We start from the raw sequence: 19,008 nt of genomic DNA on the forward strand, positions 1-19,008 counted from the left end.
GCTGAATGAAAAATAAGTTTGTTTAGATCAGCTAACTATGGTTTAACAACACCTAACTACATGGAAATACAATTTGCCTGGCATTAATATTCATGGCTGTATATTTTTAAAATGTTTACTCAAGGGAGCTGAATAACTACACAGCTTGTGTTCTTGTCTTCAGAAACCAGCTTTAAATGAATACCTCTTTGAAGCCTGATTATGAAAACAACACTTCAAGCATTCCTTACTGGAAATCTGCTTTTGTGAACTGGTCAACACAGTTCTGTGGTACTGTTTTCTCAAGAACCATTATAGATTATAGATTGGGATAATTGTACCGTGACAGTATAGTGAATGCTCAGTGCAGAGTAAGGCAAGAAGCTGAGTACTGCTACTCCCCTTTATCTAGCTCTTTCTACTTAACTTCCACATTGTAGCCTAACGTTAAATTTTGTTTGCTTTCTGTTTGATTCATAGCGTTAGTGTCTTTGTGATGTAGGGTAGGATGCAGGACTCGTGAGCAGAGGAGTGTTTGTTTTCTAATAACTTATCATTCCTTTACCAACTCTTCTCAACTGTCCACTTTGCAGCAAGACCTTATTCTTAGTATCTGGATGCAGAAGAATATGAGTAGGGAGCCATCCAGGCAGTGTATATTAAGGCATTCAGGAGCCTTGTTGGTAAGTCAGTCTTTAAAAGATGAATTTGAAAATTGAAGTTTTCTAGCCTTCTAAGGCAGTAATTGAAATTAAGAATAATGACTGTTACAGTGTAATTGAGTAAGGATTTATTAAATATACTAAAATATTACTTTTGATTTTTGCACAGCTGTGATGTTGAGGACTGAATTGCTGTTAACTAAGATGAAACTTTACTGTAGACATAGTTCAAATTACCACATCTTATAATATTGATGTCATCCTGAAAAAGGAAGTCTTAGAGCATTAAACAAAGAAACTTAGGGCTGCCAAATTTAAGCTCGTGCAATTCAGGAAGTCACATGACTTACCCACATAATTTTTTAGAGTTGGTATGCCAACCAGAAAGTATTGGCATGTCATTTGAGGCAGATCAACATGTAAAAATGTAAATCTGCAAGATAGTAGCCAATAGCAAAATGCTGTGTAGCTAAAAAGAGCTTGGCTTTTGAGTCAGGAGGAAAAATTGCTGAATTTTGAGGACCTTGTTAATACTAACTGGAACACTGGACACAGTTCAGAGAGATGTGCGTTCTAGTCCTGGCTCTGCTGCCCTTTTATGGGTGACCTTACCAACTTCTAATTTGTCTTTTTTCAGTCTAAGTGGAGATTTTTTTTTTTAAGACACGTGATAATGCTACCTCCACGTCAACATAAAATGAATTATTTGGTTAAGGAGTGAGTTCAAGGCATTGTTCCTGCTGTAACATTACTGATGTGGAAAGAAAATTTAGGTGTGGGAAGCTGTTGGAATCTGTGAAAGTTCTTTTTCTTAAAGAAACTGTTGCTCCTCATTAAGATGATGTTAGTGGTTAGTAGCAGAAAGAGATGGTCAAGACTCAGAATCAAAAATTAAGTGTTTAAATTAGCTTGATTTATATTCTACTAAGTGTTTGTGCCAGATTAAGAACTGATGCTGGGGTTGTAGAATCTTAAGCAAATGAAAAATGGCTGTTTGTGATTACTTTAGCAACGTAACCTGCTTAGTAGATCCCAGTACCAAGCTATAACCAGCAGGAATAATATCTGTACATGACACCTTACCTTATCATTAAGGTGACATGTTGGTCATTCAGGAAGAATATGTTGACTGTGCTTTACTGTCAATACTGAGCCCCAAATAACCTCATAAATAGTATTTATTTTTCTCCAATAAAGAAACTGGGGCTTTAGCCAGCCCAAGTCAATGCTAAATTATTCACTGGCTTGCTGTTGTAATTAGTGTCTTTATCAGGCCAGCTATTCAGTGCAGTGAAAATCCTTCTCCTTGTTATATTTCTGTTTTATAGAAGTCAGCCAATTTAATTTTCTTGGTACTGTAACAAAACACCTGAGCACTGTTTGTTTACTAATGTGAATGTTTTATGACAAACTGAGCAGTTTTATAGGAAAAACTTCCAAATTGTGTAGATCAGGCTGTTAGTCTAGGAAGAATTTATAGGATAAACAACATGCTGCAGTTCTTTTAGTGGTGCAGCTTTGAACACAAATAGCCAGTTAATGGGTTCCCTACTGATTTAATCCTACTTGTAATCTACACCTGCCAATTTAATAAAAGTAATTTCCCATGTCTTGTTTACTGCTTGTTACTGCTCCATTGCTCTGACTTGGTTGCAGTGCTGGTTGGTGGAAAACTTCTGAAATTTACTGTATACAATGCTGTAGTCTCATCATGAACAGCTTTGGTTGGCCTGTGTCATGCTGCATTGTTTGAAGCAGACCAGCAGGATACAAGAGAACAATCAGAAGCTGGAGTAGGTTCACATCTCACTGCATATGCTTCAAAATTGGCAGAAGAACAATGAGATCAGGGAAATCCCCTTGGACGAGTGCTGCACAGTAATCTGACTTCAGCAGTTGTTCAGAAAAAGATTCCCCAAATCGTGGCTTTTTATTTTGAAATGTGCAAGCAAGTTTTGGTAGGTCAAGAATTAAAAATTTTCACTTGGAGTCTTTGCCTGTAATTGCAGGTAAAGTGAGTATTTCTTTGTGTGCTCAGGTTATCTTTTCTTACCTACTGGATAGGTAGAAGCCTGATACAAAAGAAGTAAACTTAGTGTTGCTTAAATGTGTGTTTTTAAGGATACTGTTGAGTTGAATTGGTGAGCTACATTCCAGAACTGGTCTTCACTTCCTCTTAGTTTTGTGGGAAGTTTCAAGTCAAGTTCCTCTGTTGAGATTTAAAATAACTTTAACTCCTGCTGTAGTTCTGAAACCTGGAACATGAGATAATCTAGCATCAACTGGTACGGAATCTTTCAGCTCTGTTGTGGAAAGCTGTGTTAGAAGCAATGCGCAACTTTCAGGTGTGTTTGGTTGAAAGACTCTTATAGGTCACTCAAATGTTAATTTCATGGGCTCCAACTACACTTTCCAAGAGCACCTTCTGAACCTTGATGTCTTTCTGTAAGTCTGCAGCAGCACAGCATCTGCTTACCAAAACCTTTTGGCAGTTCTTTCCTGTCTTTCTGTAGCAAACCTGTCCCCTTCTGCAACAGTGAGGGGAGCCTGAATGTAAACTTAAACATTGTAGCAAGGACAGAACTTAGCTGTGTCCATTCTGGTGAATTTCATACAGCTGATAAAGAAAATACCCTTTTGTTCATTTATCTAACTTTTGTCTATTTTGCTTGTGTCCAATGTATCTGTCTTGCAGACTGGTACCTTGTCAAAGCAGTTAGTGTTTAGAGTTCAGTGTTTGCTGTTCCCCATGTCTTTCAATGAGCCAAATGTAAGTGGAGAACAGAAGGTCTGCTGCCAGTGGGATTGTCCCTGTGGCAAATTGCATTGGTGACAGCTATTTTAAAAACGCCATAATATCCTGCTCAACGATGAGACATTTTTACTGCAGCCTGGAGCTGGAATATGTGTTCCTCATGTGGAGACCCTTTGTTGTTATCCCCAAAAACTAGCCTTTCCCAGAAGGATTTAACCAGCTCTCTTTGCACTGAGAAGCTGTCTATTTACTCAAATGCTGATATTCTCAAGCCTTTGATACTCTGATCTTTGGCTGCAGTAGTACAGGGAGAGAGCAGGGCAACTGCCACATCAGCACAGGGCAGGTGCTGGTAGATCAGGGTTGACACCTGACAAGCGGAGTGAGGAAAACTATTGGATGTCCTCAGACAGTACTTCAGCTATTAAACAACTGCAAGTGAGGCAAGAGTGCTTGTGGGCATCGTCTGCAGTTGTGTGTTCTGGGTACGGATCATGAACAAGATGCTAAGTACTTCAGGACTTGTCTGTCATCTTAACACTTCCTTTTTCCCTAGCTCTAGGCAGTGAAGCTCAAGAAATACAGGCTTTGATCCCTGTTCTAAGAGATCTGTCCATAAATACTGAAGTTTTCTGTCATTCATGTCTCATATGGAGTTCTGTATTCTGTTCTGGGCCTGAGGAAAATAGAGGCCTGTAGCCAGGCATCTTGGCTGACTGATTTTTGCCTTTACTCAACATGTAAGGCTATGCAGTATCTTAGCAAACAAAGTTCATTTAAAAGAAAATTGCTTTCTTGTTCCTGAACACTGATATTTCTTTAAGCCTTTGTATGTCTCCCTGGGTGGTTGTGAATTTTCTTTAATATTTCTAATAAAATACAGGCATTGCTGTGTGTGAAGGCAATGCCATTGTCTGACTTCAGTTCATTTTTTTTTATTTACATATAAATTCGCTGTAACAGCCACAGCACAGGTGCCATTCAGTTCTCTTCCCCAGTCTGTTGCCTGGAGAAGCTTTCACTTTGGCTCAAACCTTACCTTCATTCCTCTCCTCTTACTTGCAGGGAGTTCTGCATGCACTGGAGACCTTAGTTATGTAATGCTTGAGTTTCTTTCTTTTTTTTTTTTTTATTCCTTATCTCTGAAGATACTCTTGTTTGGACGTGGATTAAGGTCAGTATGTTCTCTTAAAAGTTTCACTAGTTTTCTGCTGGGTGTGCCCACACAGCTGGTGTAGGCTGTAGCAGGAGTCATTCTGGTGTGGTGTAGAGGCTTTGTTGCGTTGAGCACTTAAATACATATCCTGTGTTCACTTGTCTTCCTGGGTTTCCAATGTGGGTGTGTAATCCGTAGGGGAACTGTCCAGGAGCATCTTTGGTTTGAAACGAAGTATTAAAAAATTCCTGTAACTGATGTTCTAAGAGCAGTCTTTTGCCAAGTTAGCATATTTTTCAGGCAATGTGGCTAAGATAAATGCCTTGCACAGCTAATTCCTCCCCCTCACCACCCCAAATATTCACTAGTTTGAGGTAGGAAATCAAAATGTCACATCTTCAGTTACTCTGCTGTCCACCAGTTGCAAAACAGCCCACTCATAGTGCTCACCCACTTGGAGGAGGACAGGCTGCTTGAGAGAAATTACTTGACTTTGCCCTCAGTAGCTGTACCGGGTAGCTTGTGGGAAAAGCTTTCACCTACTCTGACTAATAGTGGTTGGAGAACTTGAGACAAAGGTCATCTTTGAATGCTTGTGAGGTGCTAGTCCTGAAATGTGTGTGCAGAGCTCTGTTTGTTTTTTGAAAGTAGGACCTCTGAGATTGCCATCAGCTGTTAGCAGAGCCATTTGTTGTGGATAGCTCAGCCAGTGTTGTGATGGATATGGCTTTCTGTGGAGATCCTTCGTCCTTTGGCACTCCTGATTCTCTTCAGGCCTGCCTACGCCTTAGTCCCTGTTAGGGATGATGCAGAGTGTCAATCTGTGGAGCTGCCTTGGGTGTCATCTTAACTCACAGCCTGACATTGCTTTCTAATAGGAAACAGAAAAATGAAAAGGTAACCGCATGTGGTGTGAGATGAGATGAATTGTGAGGTTGTTCATTCCTTATGTAACTTGTAAGCAAAAGAGAGGTTTTAAATAGATCGTCATCTCTGCTCTTCTAGAAGACTGTGCTAGTCATTTCTCGTTAGTTGAAACAAGTCAGTGGTAATTTAATTATTAGAAAGGAATTGCTCAATCCTGTGTTTTAATAGAGGTGGTACGAGTGTGGAGGACAGATGGCAATTTCTCAGGCTGAGTTGCTTCATAGCTGCATGCAACAACTCACCAGCTACCCAGAGCTCTGAAAGGTTACTTCCTAAATGGACATTTTCAGAACGTGTGTCCCTGGATACCCTTCCTTTACTCCAATAATAAAGCTGTGATCCTTTATTTCTTTCAGGATGTCTGGTGGCCTTCTGATATCTTAAATGTTTTTGGAGTTTCTGACAAAAGACTTCAGAATGATGTTCTCAGATGAAATACAGATATCTTATGTTAATATTAGCTCACTCAGACACATAATGAACACAGTACTTCCAGCTGTGGGAATTTCAAAATTGCATGCTTCTGTCCCAGTTGAAGTACTGTATTTACATTTCTGAGGGTAGCAGGAGAAACTGCAAAATAATTTAGCAGTCAGAAAACTTTTATTGGGTACAGTAGTATAACAAATGAAAGCACCGTAGGAATTCAAAGTTAGCATTTCAGAAATGACATAAACTACAAACCTACATCCATAGAGCTTGTGGGGCTATGTGTTGGGCGACTTTTTTTCTGCCTGGTTAGTCTCAGGGGAGGTGCCGTTGTGAATGCTGTTGTACATTTGTAACCCTCTCTGCACATGGGGCTTCTAAAAGTCACTTTTTATGGCTTTTTGCATATTTCGTTAGCAGGGCTAAACCTACATTGTGGTTTGTCTTATCACCAGCAGGTTTGCTCAGAGTTCGTGAGATACAAGCTGCAGCTGCTCAAAGCCGTTACGTTGGAGCGGGGAACTGCAGGGCAAGTTTCCCAGCAGAGCCGTGAGCTCATGATTTCCATGGGCTGCTTCTGCGTGCTCCCTGCATTTGTCTCTCTGGTGCAAGGCTTACTTGTGGCCAGCTCTCTGCTGACTCCTAAGAGAGGCTGATCTCTGCTGCATGCCGTCTGTTTCTTGGTCCCGAGCACCATCTCTGTGCTGCCTGACCTTGCTCTTTGTAAGCTTACAAGTTTGCAGGTTGCTCTCCGCCTGACTGAACAGGGAGTGAAGGCCCCTTGATAGGATGTGCATCTAAACAGACCATATGGACAGCAAGGAAAATAAATGGTTTCCTTCTGCTTGGTTTCCATGGCACCCTGGAAAAATTGCTCTTGAACTGTGAGGTGCTATCCTTCCAAGCATCTCCTGGTACTGAGGGGAGAAAATAAAGGTAATGCTGATTGTTGTTGGCTGCTTTGTTTTGTCTGACAGCGCTGGGCTAGCATGTCAGGGTTTGGGAGAAGGGAGGAGGATGAAGTGCTTTGAAGGGGCCTTGTATCCGTACTTTTGCTTTTGTCGGCGGTTTGTTGGACATGTGACGAGGAAGAAGTGTGCCTTGAGAAAAGGCAACAGAAGCAGAAACTGTTCACGGAGCTGAGTGGCTGGCCTGGCACTCCGCAGGGCTGGGAGAAACCAGCCACTGGCCCTGCTCTGAGCAATGGGTAGCCCTGCAGTTGGCCTCTATCAGAGTCAGTTTTGTACTTCACCTTTCAGTTCTGCGTCCCCTGTGAACATGCTCAGAGTAAGCTAAAGTAAATGGCATTGTTCAAGGACTTTTTTTTTTCTCTTTCCCACAGTGTTAGAGAGGTGAACTGTATCCTGTGGCTCCTGCTTTTCTGGTTATTTTGATGTATTAATTTTTTAGCATAGATCTATTCGTAAGGAAGGTTACTTGAGTCTTTTTTCCACAGATCAAATGCTGAATTTTGTATTTGATGTAATGATTTTTTAATGTATTACATAAAATTCAGCGTCAACGTTTTTCTTGAAAGGGTTCTGATTAAGAGGAGAGTTGTGTAATGGTTCCTGACTTATATTCCACTCGGTATGCACATTTGTAAACATTTCTTTCTCGGCTATAGTATGTCTTCAGCGTTTGTGTGGGGAGGAGGGAGGCAGGGAGAAAAGGTACAGTTACTGTTCTGAACAAATAATCCGTGTTGCATATGCTAGAAGAAAGGTCTGGTTTTTGGATTCTGGGGGAGAGCTGGAACAAAGCTTTTTTTGTTGTGTGTTGAGGGCTACTTACAAATAAAAGTAAATCGAAGGGGTTGGAGGCACTTGAGGAAGCACTCATAATTGTGGGAGCCAAATGCCCAGCTGCCAGCATTGCTATTGTTTTGCTGAGTTTGTGCTGAGAGAGAAACTTGTGCTCTGAGCTCTGTAAGAGCTTTCTCTTCTGCAGTCCAGGTCTCCTTTAGACATTACTTAATATCCTTTTCCTATACTTAACGGCCTCTGTTGCTTCCTTTGAAGAATGGGAGAATCTGGTAGCTGTCTAACTGCCCACCTATACTTCTGTTCAAGTATCTGTTTACGCTGGTTGCTAATACTATCCTTTAACTGATTTTTTGTCATTTTTTCTTCTTTTCCCAGTGGTCTGCTTCTCTACTCGTGTCTGTCACAGAACAATCTCATTGCAAGAGTCGTGTCCAGCTCCTCTTAATGAATGCCACTGCAGATTTGTCTAAATGATTTTTAAGAGGAATTCAGCCTTGTGCTTTTTGTTCAGCATCAGCCAAGATATTAGCTCATCACTCTAGCTAATGCTTAGAAAAATCATTTCATACTGAATTCCCAAGTCTTTACACTTTCTGTTGCGAGAAAAGGAGATTGGGACTTCTGTGTTACTTAGCATTATTCACAAGCAGAATTGCACTGCTATGGCTTTGAGTTGTGCTAGTTGATGAATGTGTATGTCTGCTTATTTACGTGTAAGTGAGTAGGTGATATTTTGTCACTATAATGCAGGTTGATGGAAATGTAAGCAGAAGACTGGTCAGTTCTGCTAGGATGCCAAACGATGTGGGATCCAAAGAGGAGTAGGGTAGATCTCATGAAAGTAACTTAAAATTTGCATTGTTATTGCAGATCTGTTTAATGTTTTCTAACTGAGAACAGATCTGAGTGCAGATAACCTTCTCCCTGCCACCCCAGCATGGGGAAAATAAACCACAAGCAACATACAGTTCAGTAGCAGAGGCATTTAAGTGAGCCAAAGTACGCTTTACAGGAAGCTTTTGTTCAGACAACTGGCTGTACATCTAGCTGAGATGCTGTTTGCAAACACAGGTAGTGTAATTGGCATTGCTACTGGCTGATACAGACATTTTAGGCTGTAACGTGGAGGAATGCTAGCTGCCAGTGCATAGGAAGGGCTGTCAACTTGGAATATAAAAGTAACTACGCATACTTTCCTTTGAGACTGGGAATTAAGGAAACCGTAATCAGGCAGATTTCATAGGAACTGTTAACTGTGCTGAATATAATCTTCTACGTAAGTCATGAATCTTTTTGATTGCTGATCTTGACTAATTAGTCAACTAATTTGACTAATTTGTAACTTGACTAATTTGTATCAGCATTTCAAATCCATCATTCCTGTTACCTTCAAGACTCTTGTTCCAAAGGCTTGGTATACCCCTTTGTATGCCTCCCTCTGAGCTTTATGGGTTCTTGAACCCCAGTGTAATCAGGAAGAAACCAGCAGAAGAGGAGGAATGATTCAGTTATTTCATCCACCAGTTGATCCTTTTCTTAGTATCAGGGGAGTAAAGGACAGTGTTTTCACAGGAGTATAACTTCAGTCCAGCTATGCCAGTGCTGAACTGGAGCTTAAGTCAATATAACTGTGTTCTTGCTTTCCAGTTCTGTATATTGTGTATAAGGTTTTAGACTTAAGATCTTACATAATAAAATCTTTAATTAAAAAAAAAAAGATACAGGTCTTTAGTCTATAGGCTTTAACTTGTTTTCTCAGGCAAATTTTACAGAAGCAGCCACGAGTAATGCTAAGGCAATGTAATTTGTTCCTTTCTTATGAGAAAATGGGATTCTGTAAGTCTGGTAACTATTTTTAGTGTTCTAACAATTTTGGATAGTTTGGTTGTAATAAAAATTCGTTCTTAAAGCAAATTCTGCACCTCCTTCCAGCCCCCTTGACAAAATCTCGATGAAGGTAGTAAGTCCTGTAATTGGTAGGCTGCTATGAAGGTGTTTCAGTGCCTGTACTAAATAACTTCTGTACTGTAAGTGAACACTTCATTTTCATTTGATGCATTTTCTCATTTAGACTGCAAGTGAAAATGAGTGAAAACATAAGTGTCAGGCTCACAACTCTAGAGAAGCTTTGAGTGGGAATTTCGGATTTAGGAAACTTAACTCCTTATTGTCTCCCATGTAAAAAATGAATAAAAGGAGTATTGTCACAATTTGCTGAAATCATTTTTCTTTCAGTGGCAGCTCTAGCTCTACAAATGCCTCAGAAAAAGGTAGGGGCAGACAAACTACCTTTGTTGGTAGAAAGGCCTACGAGGTTAAGGTGGAGGAGAAAGATGAATGGAGAAGACTGCCTTGAAAATGAACTTGTGAACCTGTTACTCGCTGTAGACTCTGAAATGTATGATTCAGGAAAAAAGTTGGGAGTTTGACTGTATTAAGTGTAGTACATAATAAATAGGGGAGGTCATTGCCCTTTTTGTAATGATTCCTGAGTAAAACAGACTTTGGCTAATGTGATTAAATTTGCTTTTCAGATTTTATTTTTCATCTTTCTAGTGCTACCGCTTCATTTAGGAAAGAGACTGTCAACTGAACTCCATGGCTTCAAGCTCCTGTACAGCCATCCCTTTTCTTTGCAGGACTGAAGAATAATATGGAATTGTTGTTACGCTTGAGCTGTGACAATACTTAGAACTTCTATAGAGAGTTTCTGCTACTTGATATGTAAACATCTCTGAAGTGGTTCCGCCTAACTTGCATCTGATGTAGTGTTTGTTGCAAGTACTTCATTTAGTACAAAGAAAGTACCTAAAGCATGCAGTGTTTCTGACACCATGAACAGTTTTAGTGGTAAGAAGGTTGCTTTGTTCACTCTGTCACTCAGGAAAAAGATTAAATTTACAATAGTAGCTACCTGTTTGGGCTGCTGTCTGTGTGTTATAGGTGTGTAAACATTCTGATGCACATGCAGTGCTGTTTAAAACTGTGCTGACTTCAGGTTCTTTTAGCTATAACCTCCAGTAAGCATCTCTCTACAACTGGATATCATTGACAAGACCTACCATCTTTGTCCCTGTGTGTATCATCCTGGGGTATATCTTGGCATGTTTGCAGTGCAGTGCCATGCATAGACACCAGCTTGTTTGATGCTGTGGTCACAGCTATTTGGACAGCACTTGGATATATGTGCTTGGATCTTGCAAATTAGTATGTCTGGCTTTGAGCAGTACTGAGGAACTGAACCTAATTAGGCAGCCTAGGTTGAACACCAAGCTGAGGTGGCTTTATTAGTTGGCATCTGGACATCTGCAAAGACTGCGGACTGTTCCGTGTCGATGCATCTCCAACTGTGGGAGTTTCTAATTCAGAATTAGTGCCACTGCAAGTCAGAACGCAGACAGCTTTCTGAATGTGCTAAGATGGTATCGCGCTGTCACAGACTAACATTAATACGATGGTTAGCATCACATCTTTTGGGAAACGGAGAGCAGTAGCCTTACCCTGTTCCTTTTTCCACCTCAGTGGGCAGCATCCTTTGCCACTGATCACACTGCAGATAAAAGAATCTGTCTTCAGTTAGTGTGTTCCAGTTGATGCACTCCATCTACTCTAGACTGCTTGATCCTCTGCAGTTTATATCTCGTTATTATGGATATTGATACAGACGTGGATTATTCCAGTAAGGATATGAGTTTTAAAAAACAAAAAAATTTGGATGGTTTCCTTAAGGGGGGCTGAAACTGCTTCTGTCTGTTAAAAGTTAAAAATTCATTTGTGTTTGAAGCAGATGTCCACTTTTGTAGCAGGCTTTTATCAAGTAAACCTACTATTCAAGTAAGATAGCTTGTACTGTTTCTGCTGATGGGGAACATCATCTGTACCATGTAGACTTACGCAATACAAAGACTTTTCTGGTTATCTTTACGTTCAGGTTCTTCCTGCATCCATGTTTTTCCTATGCGTCAATATTTTGCGTCTTACTGAAGAGAAGTGGTTTTGGCACTTTGTCTCAAAATTGTGAAGCATTGCTACAGCTCTCTGCTGTTTAGGTAATTTCTTGCCCAGAGTAGGGTTTTTTGGAGCTCAGATTTTCCTGTTAAAGGAAATGATGAAATGGAAGAACTGAAGACATACTCTGTACTGTTGCATGCTGATAGCCACATTAAAGATTCTCCTTGCCAGAACTGTGTAATATCATCTGAGATGCTGCTCCTTATAAGCAGATAAAAAGGTTGAAACGCCAACTCTTGCAGCCCTTTCCATTTAGGGAAAGGCTCAGGCAGAAGTAGCGTTGGTTCCACCCAGTTATAACTTGTCTGACCCTTTCTTTTACCACATTTGTATTCTGGTCAGTCCTGACGTTGGAATTGCAGGACTGAGTTGTCCCAGGCTGAGCATGTGGCAGATGTTCACTGGAACACTTGACTTTTCTCTGAAAATCTCTGGGTTTAGCAGTTCCTTGTTGCAAGTGTTCTTAGAGCATTTCTTCTTCTTCTAGGAAATAGTTTTCTTTTGCTAGAACTTCAGAACACATGGAAAGTCAAGCCAATTTGATTGTTGAAATCTTTAAAGTCCCTTAAAATAAATTCAGTAATTTTGTAGGGTCTGCAAAAGCAACAATCCTAGTATCCTAGAGCAAGCTTGTGCTGGAGGCCACAGAATATGGTGATCTGCTAATCTAAACCTGTATTGAAAAGACTTGAAATGAGTAAACAAACAACAGCAAAGCTTGCTTTTGAATAGTTGACTTCGTTTATGTCAACAGTTAAATTGTGTTGAGACCAGCTATGAAAATGCTCCTTGGAATGAATGTGTCCACTCTGCTGGGAGGAAGTGTATTAGCTCTGAGCTTGTATTTTGGAGTATATTTAATCCCTGTCTACACAGGAAAGATTTAAGTCCTGCTTGGCTGCAGGAGTCAAAATATATTTTGGAAACAATGATGGCTTACCAGTGCTGCAATATACAATGGGTTCAAAACAAAACCAAAAAAAAGCTCTTCTATAAAACATGAAGCCTGGAGTGTGCTTCAAGGCTTCAGCCTGAGGGCAGTCTGCTTGCTAAAGGTGAAATGGTGATACATGTTGGCCACTTCACTCCTAATAAATTAAACGTGCCTGGGAATGTTCCCAGGCACTGTGGCCAACTGGCTCGGGACTGCCTGCGTCCGTGCTCTTATGCTCTTTGCTTCCAGGGCAGGGTGGCTGCAGCTGAACTGCCCAGCGCAAGCAGTCCCAATTGTGTGCCGACTCACAGAGCTGGGAATTGAGTGGGAGAGCACTAATTGGCACAGCGCAGTGCTGGGGAATGTCCTAGCTGCTTTCTAGCATACATGATCATGTTCCAGGGCCTGAGAACGTTTCCAGATGAGATTTAACTTATGAGTACAGATGTTAGTCCTCAATTCTTCTGAAATCTTTATGGACTAAGGCAAAGAAGGAGCCTTCCTCCCCTAAGGGATTTGGGACACTTCAGAAAGGTAAGTTTAGGAGATAATGTCTCCTATTTATTTCAGGGCACAAATTCTGTGCTATGTAAGTCTGTGCCACCTGTTTGCCATTTGGATGGTTGTAGTGGCTGCTTAAGCGTCTTTCAGAATGCAGTCACCTTTACAGCCACCAGCAATCTGGGATGGACAGGAGCCTCAGCCCTCCTCCGCCAGGCTATTGCTTGTGTGTGAATGAGCATGTACAGGAGCAATAACTGCGGGCTAGTGGAGGTGCTGTGTAGGAAGAATGCCTTTATGGTGGTCAGGTCAGAAATCTCATTCTGACCGGGTTGTGCACGAATATTAAGAGTCCTAGGTTAAGCTGGGTGACAAGGTGGGAGGAAGTCTTGTACCTCTTGGGCAGTGGATCTTGTGGGAGCAGGAGAGTGGGGAAACCACTTCATTTCCTAGAAGTTTCTCCCAATGAATGGCAAAATTGATGACTGCATTTGGTCATACAGGGCTATTTCCTGCAGACTCTGTAGTGTTCGTGCATTTTTGGACCTGGAATGTAGTCCTAGTGTAGATGAGCCATCAATACTAATCCCAGCTCTAAGCAGACATATGTCCTGGAAGACAGCATATTGCATAAGATGCTGAGTAACGGAGCAGTTTTGCTCTGAACTGATCATTTTTTCTGCGCCCCCTTTTCCAACACTCCCACCTGTTTCCTTACCACCTTCTTCCTCCACGGTGCCCTGGGTTTCTGTGCTAGTTAGGGCTCTGTCATGCAGTCGCCTCAGAATACTGTTTCTTTTCATAGGGCTTGGAATATGTTATCAACTTCAATAGCTCAAATATTTATAGAGAAAAGTTAATATAAAATATTGTTCATCACACTCTTACGGGTTATACAATTTTACTTTTGAATGCGTTGGTTTGAGTTGTGTGAAGCAACTGTGTGGGACATTGCACTTACACCAGTGATGCACCCCCCAATTTTAGGAACATAATTTATGTGACAGCATCAGCTTTGGAACATCACTTTGTATAAAGGATCTGTTGCTCAAAGGTAGTAAGCTGTCAGAGCTGGCTGTGTCAATTAATCCGCAGCACACTCTGTCTGCTGATTGCTCTTCTAATTTCATGTGTATTGTGATCTGTCTTTCAAGCAGCAGTGGTGCATATGTAAGGACAGTACAGCACAGGGACGCTCCCTGATGTCCCACGGGCTGCCCGTGTGTCTGCCAGCCAACCGTGTTGTCCTTGCACAGCTTCTGGCAGCCTGCTGTCCTGGAGGCAGCTTAGGAATTTGAACAGGAGAGGGTGCAGGCTCTGCCAATGGTCAGTGTCTCTTCTGGCTGCTCTGATTCTGGCCAGAGAGCTGTCCTTTCTGCTGGTGTCTTAGGTGGATGTAACTAGTTTGGGACAGTTGGCTCTTTTTGGAGATCTGGGTGTTGGAGAATGGGCCTTTTACATGTGGAAGTCTGCTGCTGCAAAAAGACAGAAGCTCATCTAGCATAGGACTTCCAATTGTGTCCATTGCCAGTAAAATGTCAAAGGCTGTGTCTTGTTGAATGTTTCTGTTTGTCATTAAGCACAAGCTGCTGTCACAAGTCACAATCTCATCCCTCCTCTGCAATGCTTGTGTAGCTCCACATTGAGTAGAAGAACTAACTGATCTGGCTGAAAAGCAACTCAGAAAACCTGAATTTTCAGCCATGTTTGTCAAATTCACTGCTTTGTCTCACGGCTCAGTTGCATCGCTGGGGTGGTATTAGAAGTGAGGCACGTGGGACAAGCATGTAGAGAACCAGAACCATTCGTTCACTTTGTCAGTGACCTGCACTTGGGTGTTACTAAAGTGACCATGGAATTGAGGTGGTTGTCTGTCCTGAAGATGGTTTCAAGTATAATATGCTGTGTTGTCTGTGCTTTTGTTTCATAACACTAATGAATTTTCCCTGTGTAGGGAGGAGAAAAAAAAAATACTTACCTCACTTCATTCCCTTGAGCACCCAATCCGAATTTATGAGTGTATCAGCTAAGATTAGTAGCTTCAATGAAAAAAAAAAGCCTATATTTAGTAAAGTCTCTATATAAAACCAGGAGTTTGGTGAACTTGTATTCTCTTCTTTCTGCTGCAACTTTTCAGAGGCTGTTAACTTCAAAGGTAGCATAGCAGCCGGTCAAATTGCCAGCTTTGACCTAGTGGAGTTGCTTGTCGCCCAAATGCTCTTTGTTTCTGAGGCGCCAAGTCTACTTGTGTGTTACTTAAGTAAAATAAGCTGTCAGTTCCCAGCGGTCACAGAGCACATCTGTGACCCGAGATTGAGCTATGCCTCTGAAAATGTGCTGCCCATTTATACGCCTGTGCTGTTTTCTTGCTTCACTTAAATCTGCTGCTTCTAGTCTGTGCCTGTCACTGGAGGCTCCTTTTTCTTTACGTCTGTGATTGTCATTGAACCAGCGTGGAGAATGAGACTGCTGAAGTGGTGGTACCTTAAAGTTAGGCTGTGATGGTTCAGATTCAGATACACATGGCCTTTGTTTCTGATCTTAGGGCAGCTTATATTTAAAAACAAAAACAAAGCAACAACCAAAAAAAAGTGCCCTGAAACTATCCTTGAAAATTGAATTTTAAGAGCTAGGCTGAAGTTTTGCCTGTTTTAAGGAACATTATAGCTGTATTGACTACTTAGTCAGAGAACTTGTTCACCTTTTAAAAACATTATCATTTACCTTGAATCACATGTTCCATTTTGATAGCCTCCTTCATATAGAAAATATAGCATGAGATGTCTGTTTAAATGCAAGTCTAGTAATGCTCTATCTTCTATGTGAAAGGAAGTATTCTGTACATTTTTCCATGTTTGACATCATGGTGTTTTGAATAACCATGTTCCATATTCATATCAATTTTTTGTTTTTGTTTTCAATTTATGCACAGCACTTGCTCTGAAATTTGGGGACTGAGTACACCAAACACGATAGATCAGTGGGATACAACAGGCCTTTACAGCTTCTCTGAACAAACCAGGTGAATATTCTGCCCTCTCTCGCATCATAGAAATCTTGTGGGAGGGATTGTATTTGGAGGGTCTGTAATGGGATGCTTTAGCTGTAAAATAGACTAAAATGCTTCCTAGGCCTCTCACGGTACAGCATTATAAAATATTTGCTTGCTGGTGTAGAAATCCAAGTGTTCTCAGCTGATGTTTTGACCAACGAAATTCTAATTCCGGAATATTCCTTTTTCACGCCAGTGCCGTTGAAAGAATGGGAAGACTTGTTAAATGCAAGCTCTAATGTGATTTGGTATTTATATTAACAAAGTTGGGCTACTTAATTCTTTAGACCTAATCTTACAAAGTGTTTAAACTGCTTTGTATGCCACAAGCTTTCAGTTAAACCTTGCTAATTGGCTCAGATACGAGCTACTAAAGAACTGTTTGTAAATTCTTCAGCAATTAATGGTGGGCAAATTCTAAACGGGTTCTTTATTTTTTCATGTCACATTACTTGATTTGTGTATTGAGGTTTGTCTCCCATCCCATAACGATCATAAACATCTGCATTTGTGTAAGCATATGCAGTCAGTCTTAAAACTAGCAAAACATTTTCAGCTGGTAGCAAGGCAGATGAAGTCAAGAAGATAAACTGTACAGCCCTTACGAGATGCGTGTTCATGCTTTTTGCATTACAGTTATACTGCCGTGTGGATCACTTGGGCAGCTGACTGCTTATAGGCTTATTTGCAGTCCTGGGGGAATTCTTATGCTTAAAGCCATAAAGTATCTGTGCCACAGAAAAGCCTTGAGGTTTAGAAACTGAAGGGACTATTAAATGTGTGTTTTTCTTTCAATAATTGTCTTTTGCATTTTAAAAACATATGTGAAGCAATCATTCTAAATACTTAGTTGGGGATAAAGTGGCTTCTATTGAACCCTAAGTTCACTGGCAATAATTTGAGCATCTCAAAAAGAAGTAAAAATGCTGTTTGATGTCATTACTTGTCTCGCATTTGAAGCCTTTTAACAAGAGTACAAATGTCACTAACAGTGTCAATCGAGTGAACTCTGAAAATGAGCAAACTGCTTTTCAAATGTGCGTACACTGTTGCTTGAGTGGTTAAGAGACAGCATGCAATCTGTAAATACTTCTTAACATCTTTCCCATGTAGATCTCTCGATGGCCGACTACAGGTATCTCATCGTAAAGGATTACCGCACGTTATTTACTGCCGTTTGTGGCGCTGGCCAGATCTTCACAGTCACCATGAACTTAAAGCAATTGAAAACTGTGAATATGCTTTTAATCTTAAAAAGGATGAAGTATGTGTAAACCCTTACCACTACCAGAGAGTGGAGACACCAGGTAGGAAGCCTGCTCCTGACTTTATAGCAGCATCTATATGAATACACTTGTTCAGCATAATGTTTTAGATAAATATAGAAGGATGATGTGTTCCCTTGCCAGAACTACAAGATGATTAAAGATGCAGGTTTCAAGAATACCATCCTCTGAAAGTTCTTAGCAGTAAAGATGCTGACAATTTCTTTTACACATGTTGAATAACCATGACAAATGCTTCCAGTGCTGCTAGCAATGGTATGGTCCAGCATGAAAATGAGAGTAGAGTTGTCATACTAATACAGAGTAGTCTTGCTCAAAAACCTCAGGAACCTGTTCTGGTAACTAGTGGTATGATTGCAGTACTAGCAGTACTGAGAAACATCTGAAGAAATTGTGAGATTTTTTTTTTTTTTCCCTTTGTCTTCATAGAAGTGTGTATTTGAGGATCTTGCTAATACTTTGAAATTTGCTTTTCCAGTCTTGCCTCCTGTACTAGTGCCCCGGCACACTGAGATTCTAACAGAGCTTCCACCTCTTGATGACTATACCCATTCCATTCCTGAAAACACTAACTTTCCAGCTGGAATTGAACCACAGAGCAATTACATCCCAGGTATTTGCTGAACTCCTAACGCAAACAGTACACTTTGTTTCATTGCTGCTGCAGTGTTGGTAATTTCATGAGGTGATGAAATTAATTGAAAAATGTACCAATTAAATCTTGTTGATTTTCTGCATTAGTTCCAATGAAAGCCTAAACACTGTTACTTGCAGAGCATGATCCTGTGTGAAAAGGTATTGCTGTGGTTTCAGAGTAGCTTACTCGGTTTCAATAGCTTAAGGTTCAAAATGCTGATGAGTACAAAGTAGACCTTCACATTATGCTTCAAGAATTCTGTAAACACGTAGATATTGCCAAATGCTGTGTATCGGAGATTGAGTAGTAAACTGCTCAGAAGTATGTGGAGAAAACTGTAAGTTCCAAACAGTGTAGCTTGCAATTAATCAAGGTCTGCTTTGTGTACTTCTTACAATTGTGTGCATACAGTTTTTGTTGTCTTTAGTATTCAGGAGCTATGTAGCTATACCAAACTTTTAAAGAATTCTTCTTTCCTCTCTTTGCTTCTTCCCTACCCCAAAACAAAATTCAAGACTGAACTGCTACAGTGCACACACAAGCCTGTGTCCTTACAGAAATGTAAGATGAGTGACCTGTGTTTCCTGTCCCAATTTCCTGTTTCCTACCTCTTCAGGAAGTTGTCTGGAATATAAAACCCAGCCAAGCTGAATTTTTTGTAAATTTAATGCAACTATGTTACAGCATCCAAGGACTGATAAATAAGCTGAAAATTCAGATCCTGGCTCTCTCGAAGAATGACTGCCTTGAAACTCAGATGTGTGCAGTATACAAACTGTATCTGCATGTCTTACACAGGATGGTGCTTGCATTTTCTTTAAATATATCTGAAAATTGAAATGGCACCAAGAACATTTCCATGAACTTGATCTCCTCTGTTTAATTGGTGCCAAATTTGTTGCCACTTAAGGAC

The 19,008-nt window shown here is 40.7% G+C and overlaps 1 protein-coding gene across 7 annotated transcripts in view; it reads left to right on the forward strand.

Moving 5' to 3' along the window:
- The window catches only part of SMAD2 (SMAD family member 2), a 48,522-nt gene that overhangs the window by 16,908 nt on the left and 12,606 nt on the right, over positions 1-19,008 (forward strand). For 6 of the 7 annotated variants that reach the window (XM_027446299.3, XM_072030913.1, XM_027446302.3 and 3 more), the window contains 3 exons: positions 16,053-16,142; positions 17,286-17,479; positions 17,937-18,071. In XM_027446299.3, the coding sequence (XP_027302100.1) occupies positions 16,053-16,142; positions 17,286-17,479; positions 17,937-18,071 (419 nt within the window). The remainder of the gene's footprint in view (positions 1-16,052; positions 16,143-17,285; positions 17,480-17,936; positions 18,072-19,008) is intronic. The other variant, XM_027446305.3, reaches the window with a different exon arrangement.

The sequence above is a fragment of the Anas platyrhynchos genome, chromosome Z (assembly GCF_047663525.1).
Source record: "Anas platyrhynchos isolate ZD024472 breed Pekin duck chromosome Z, IASCAAS_PekinDuck_T2T, whole genome shotgun sequence".
NCBI classification, from domain to species: domain Eukaryota; kingdom Metazoa; phylum Chordata; class Aves; order Anseriformes; family Anatidae; genus Anas; species Anas platyrhynchos.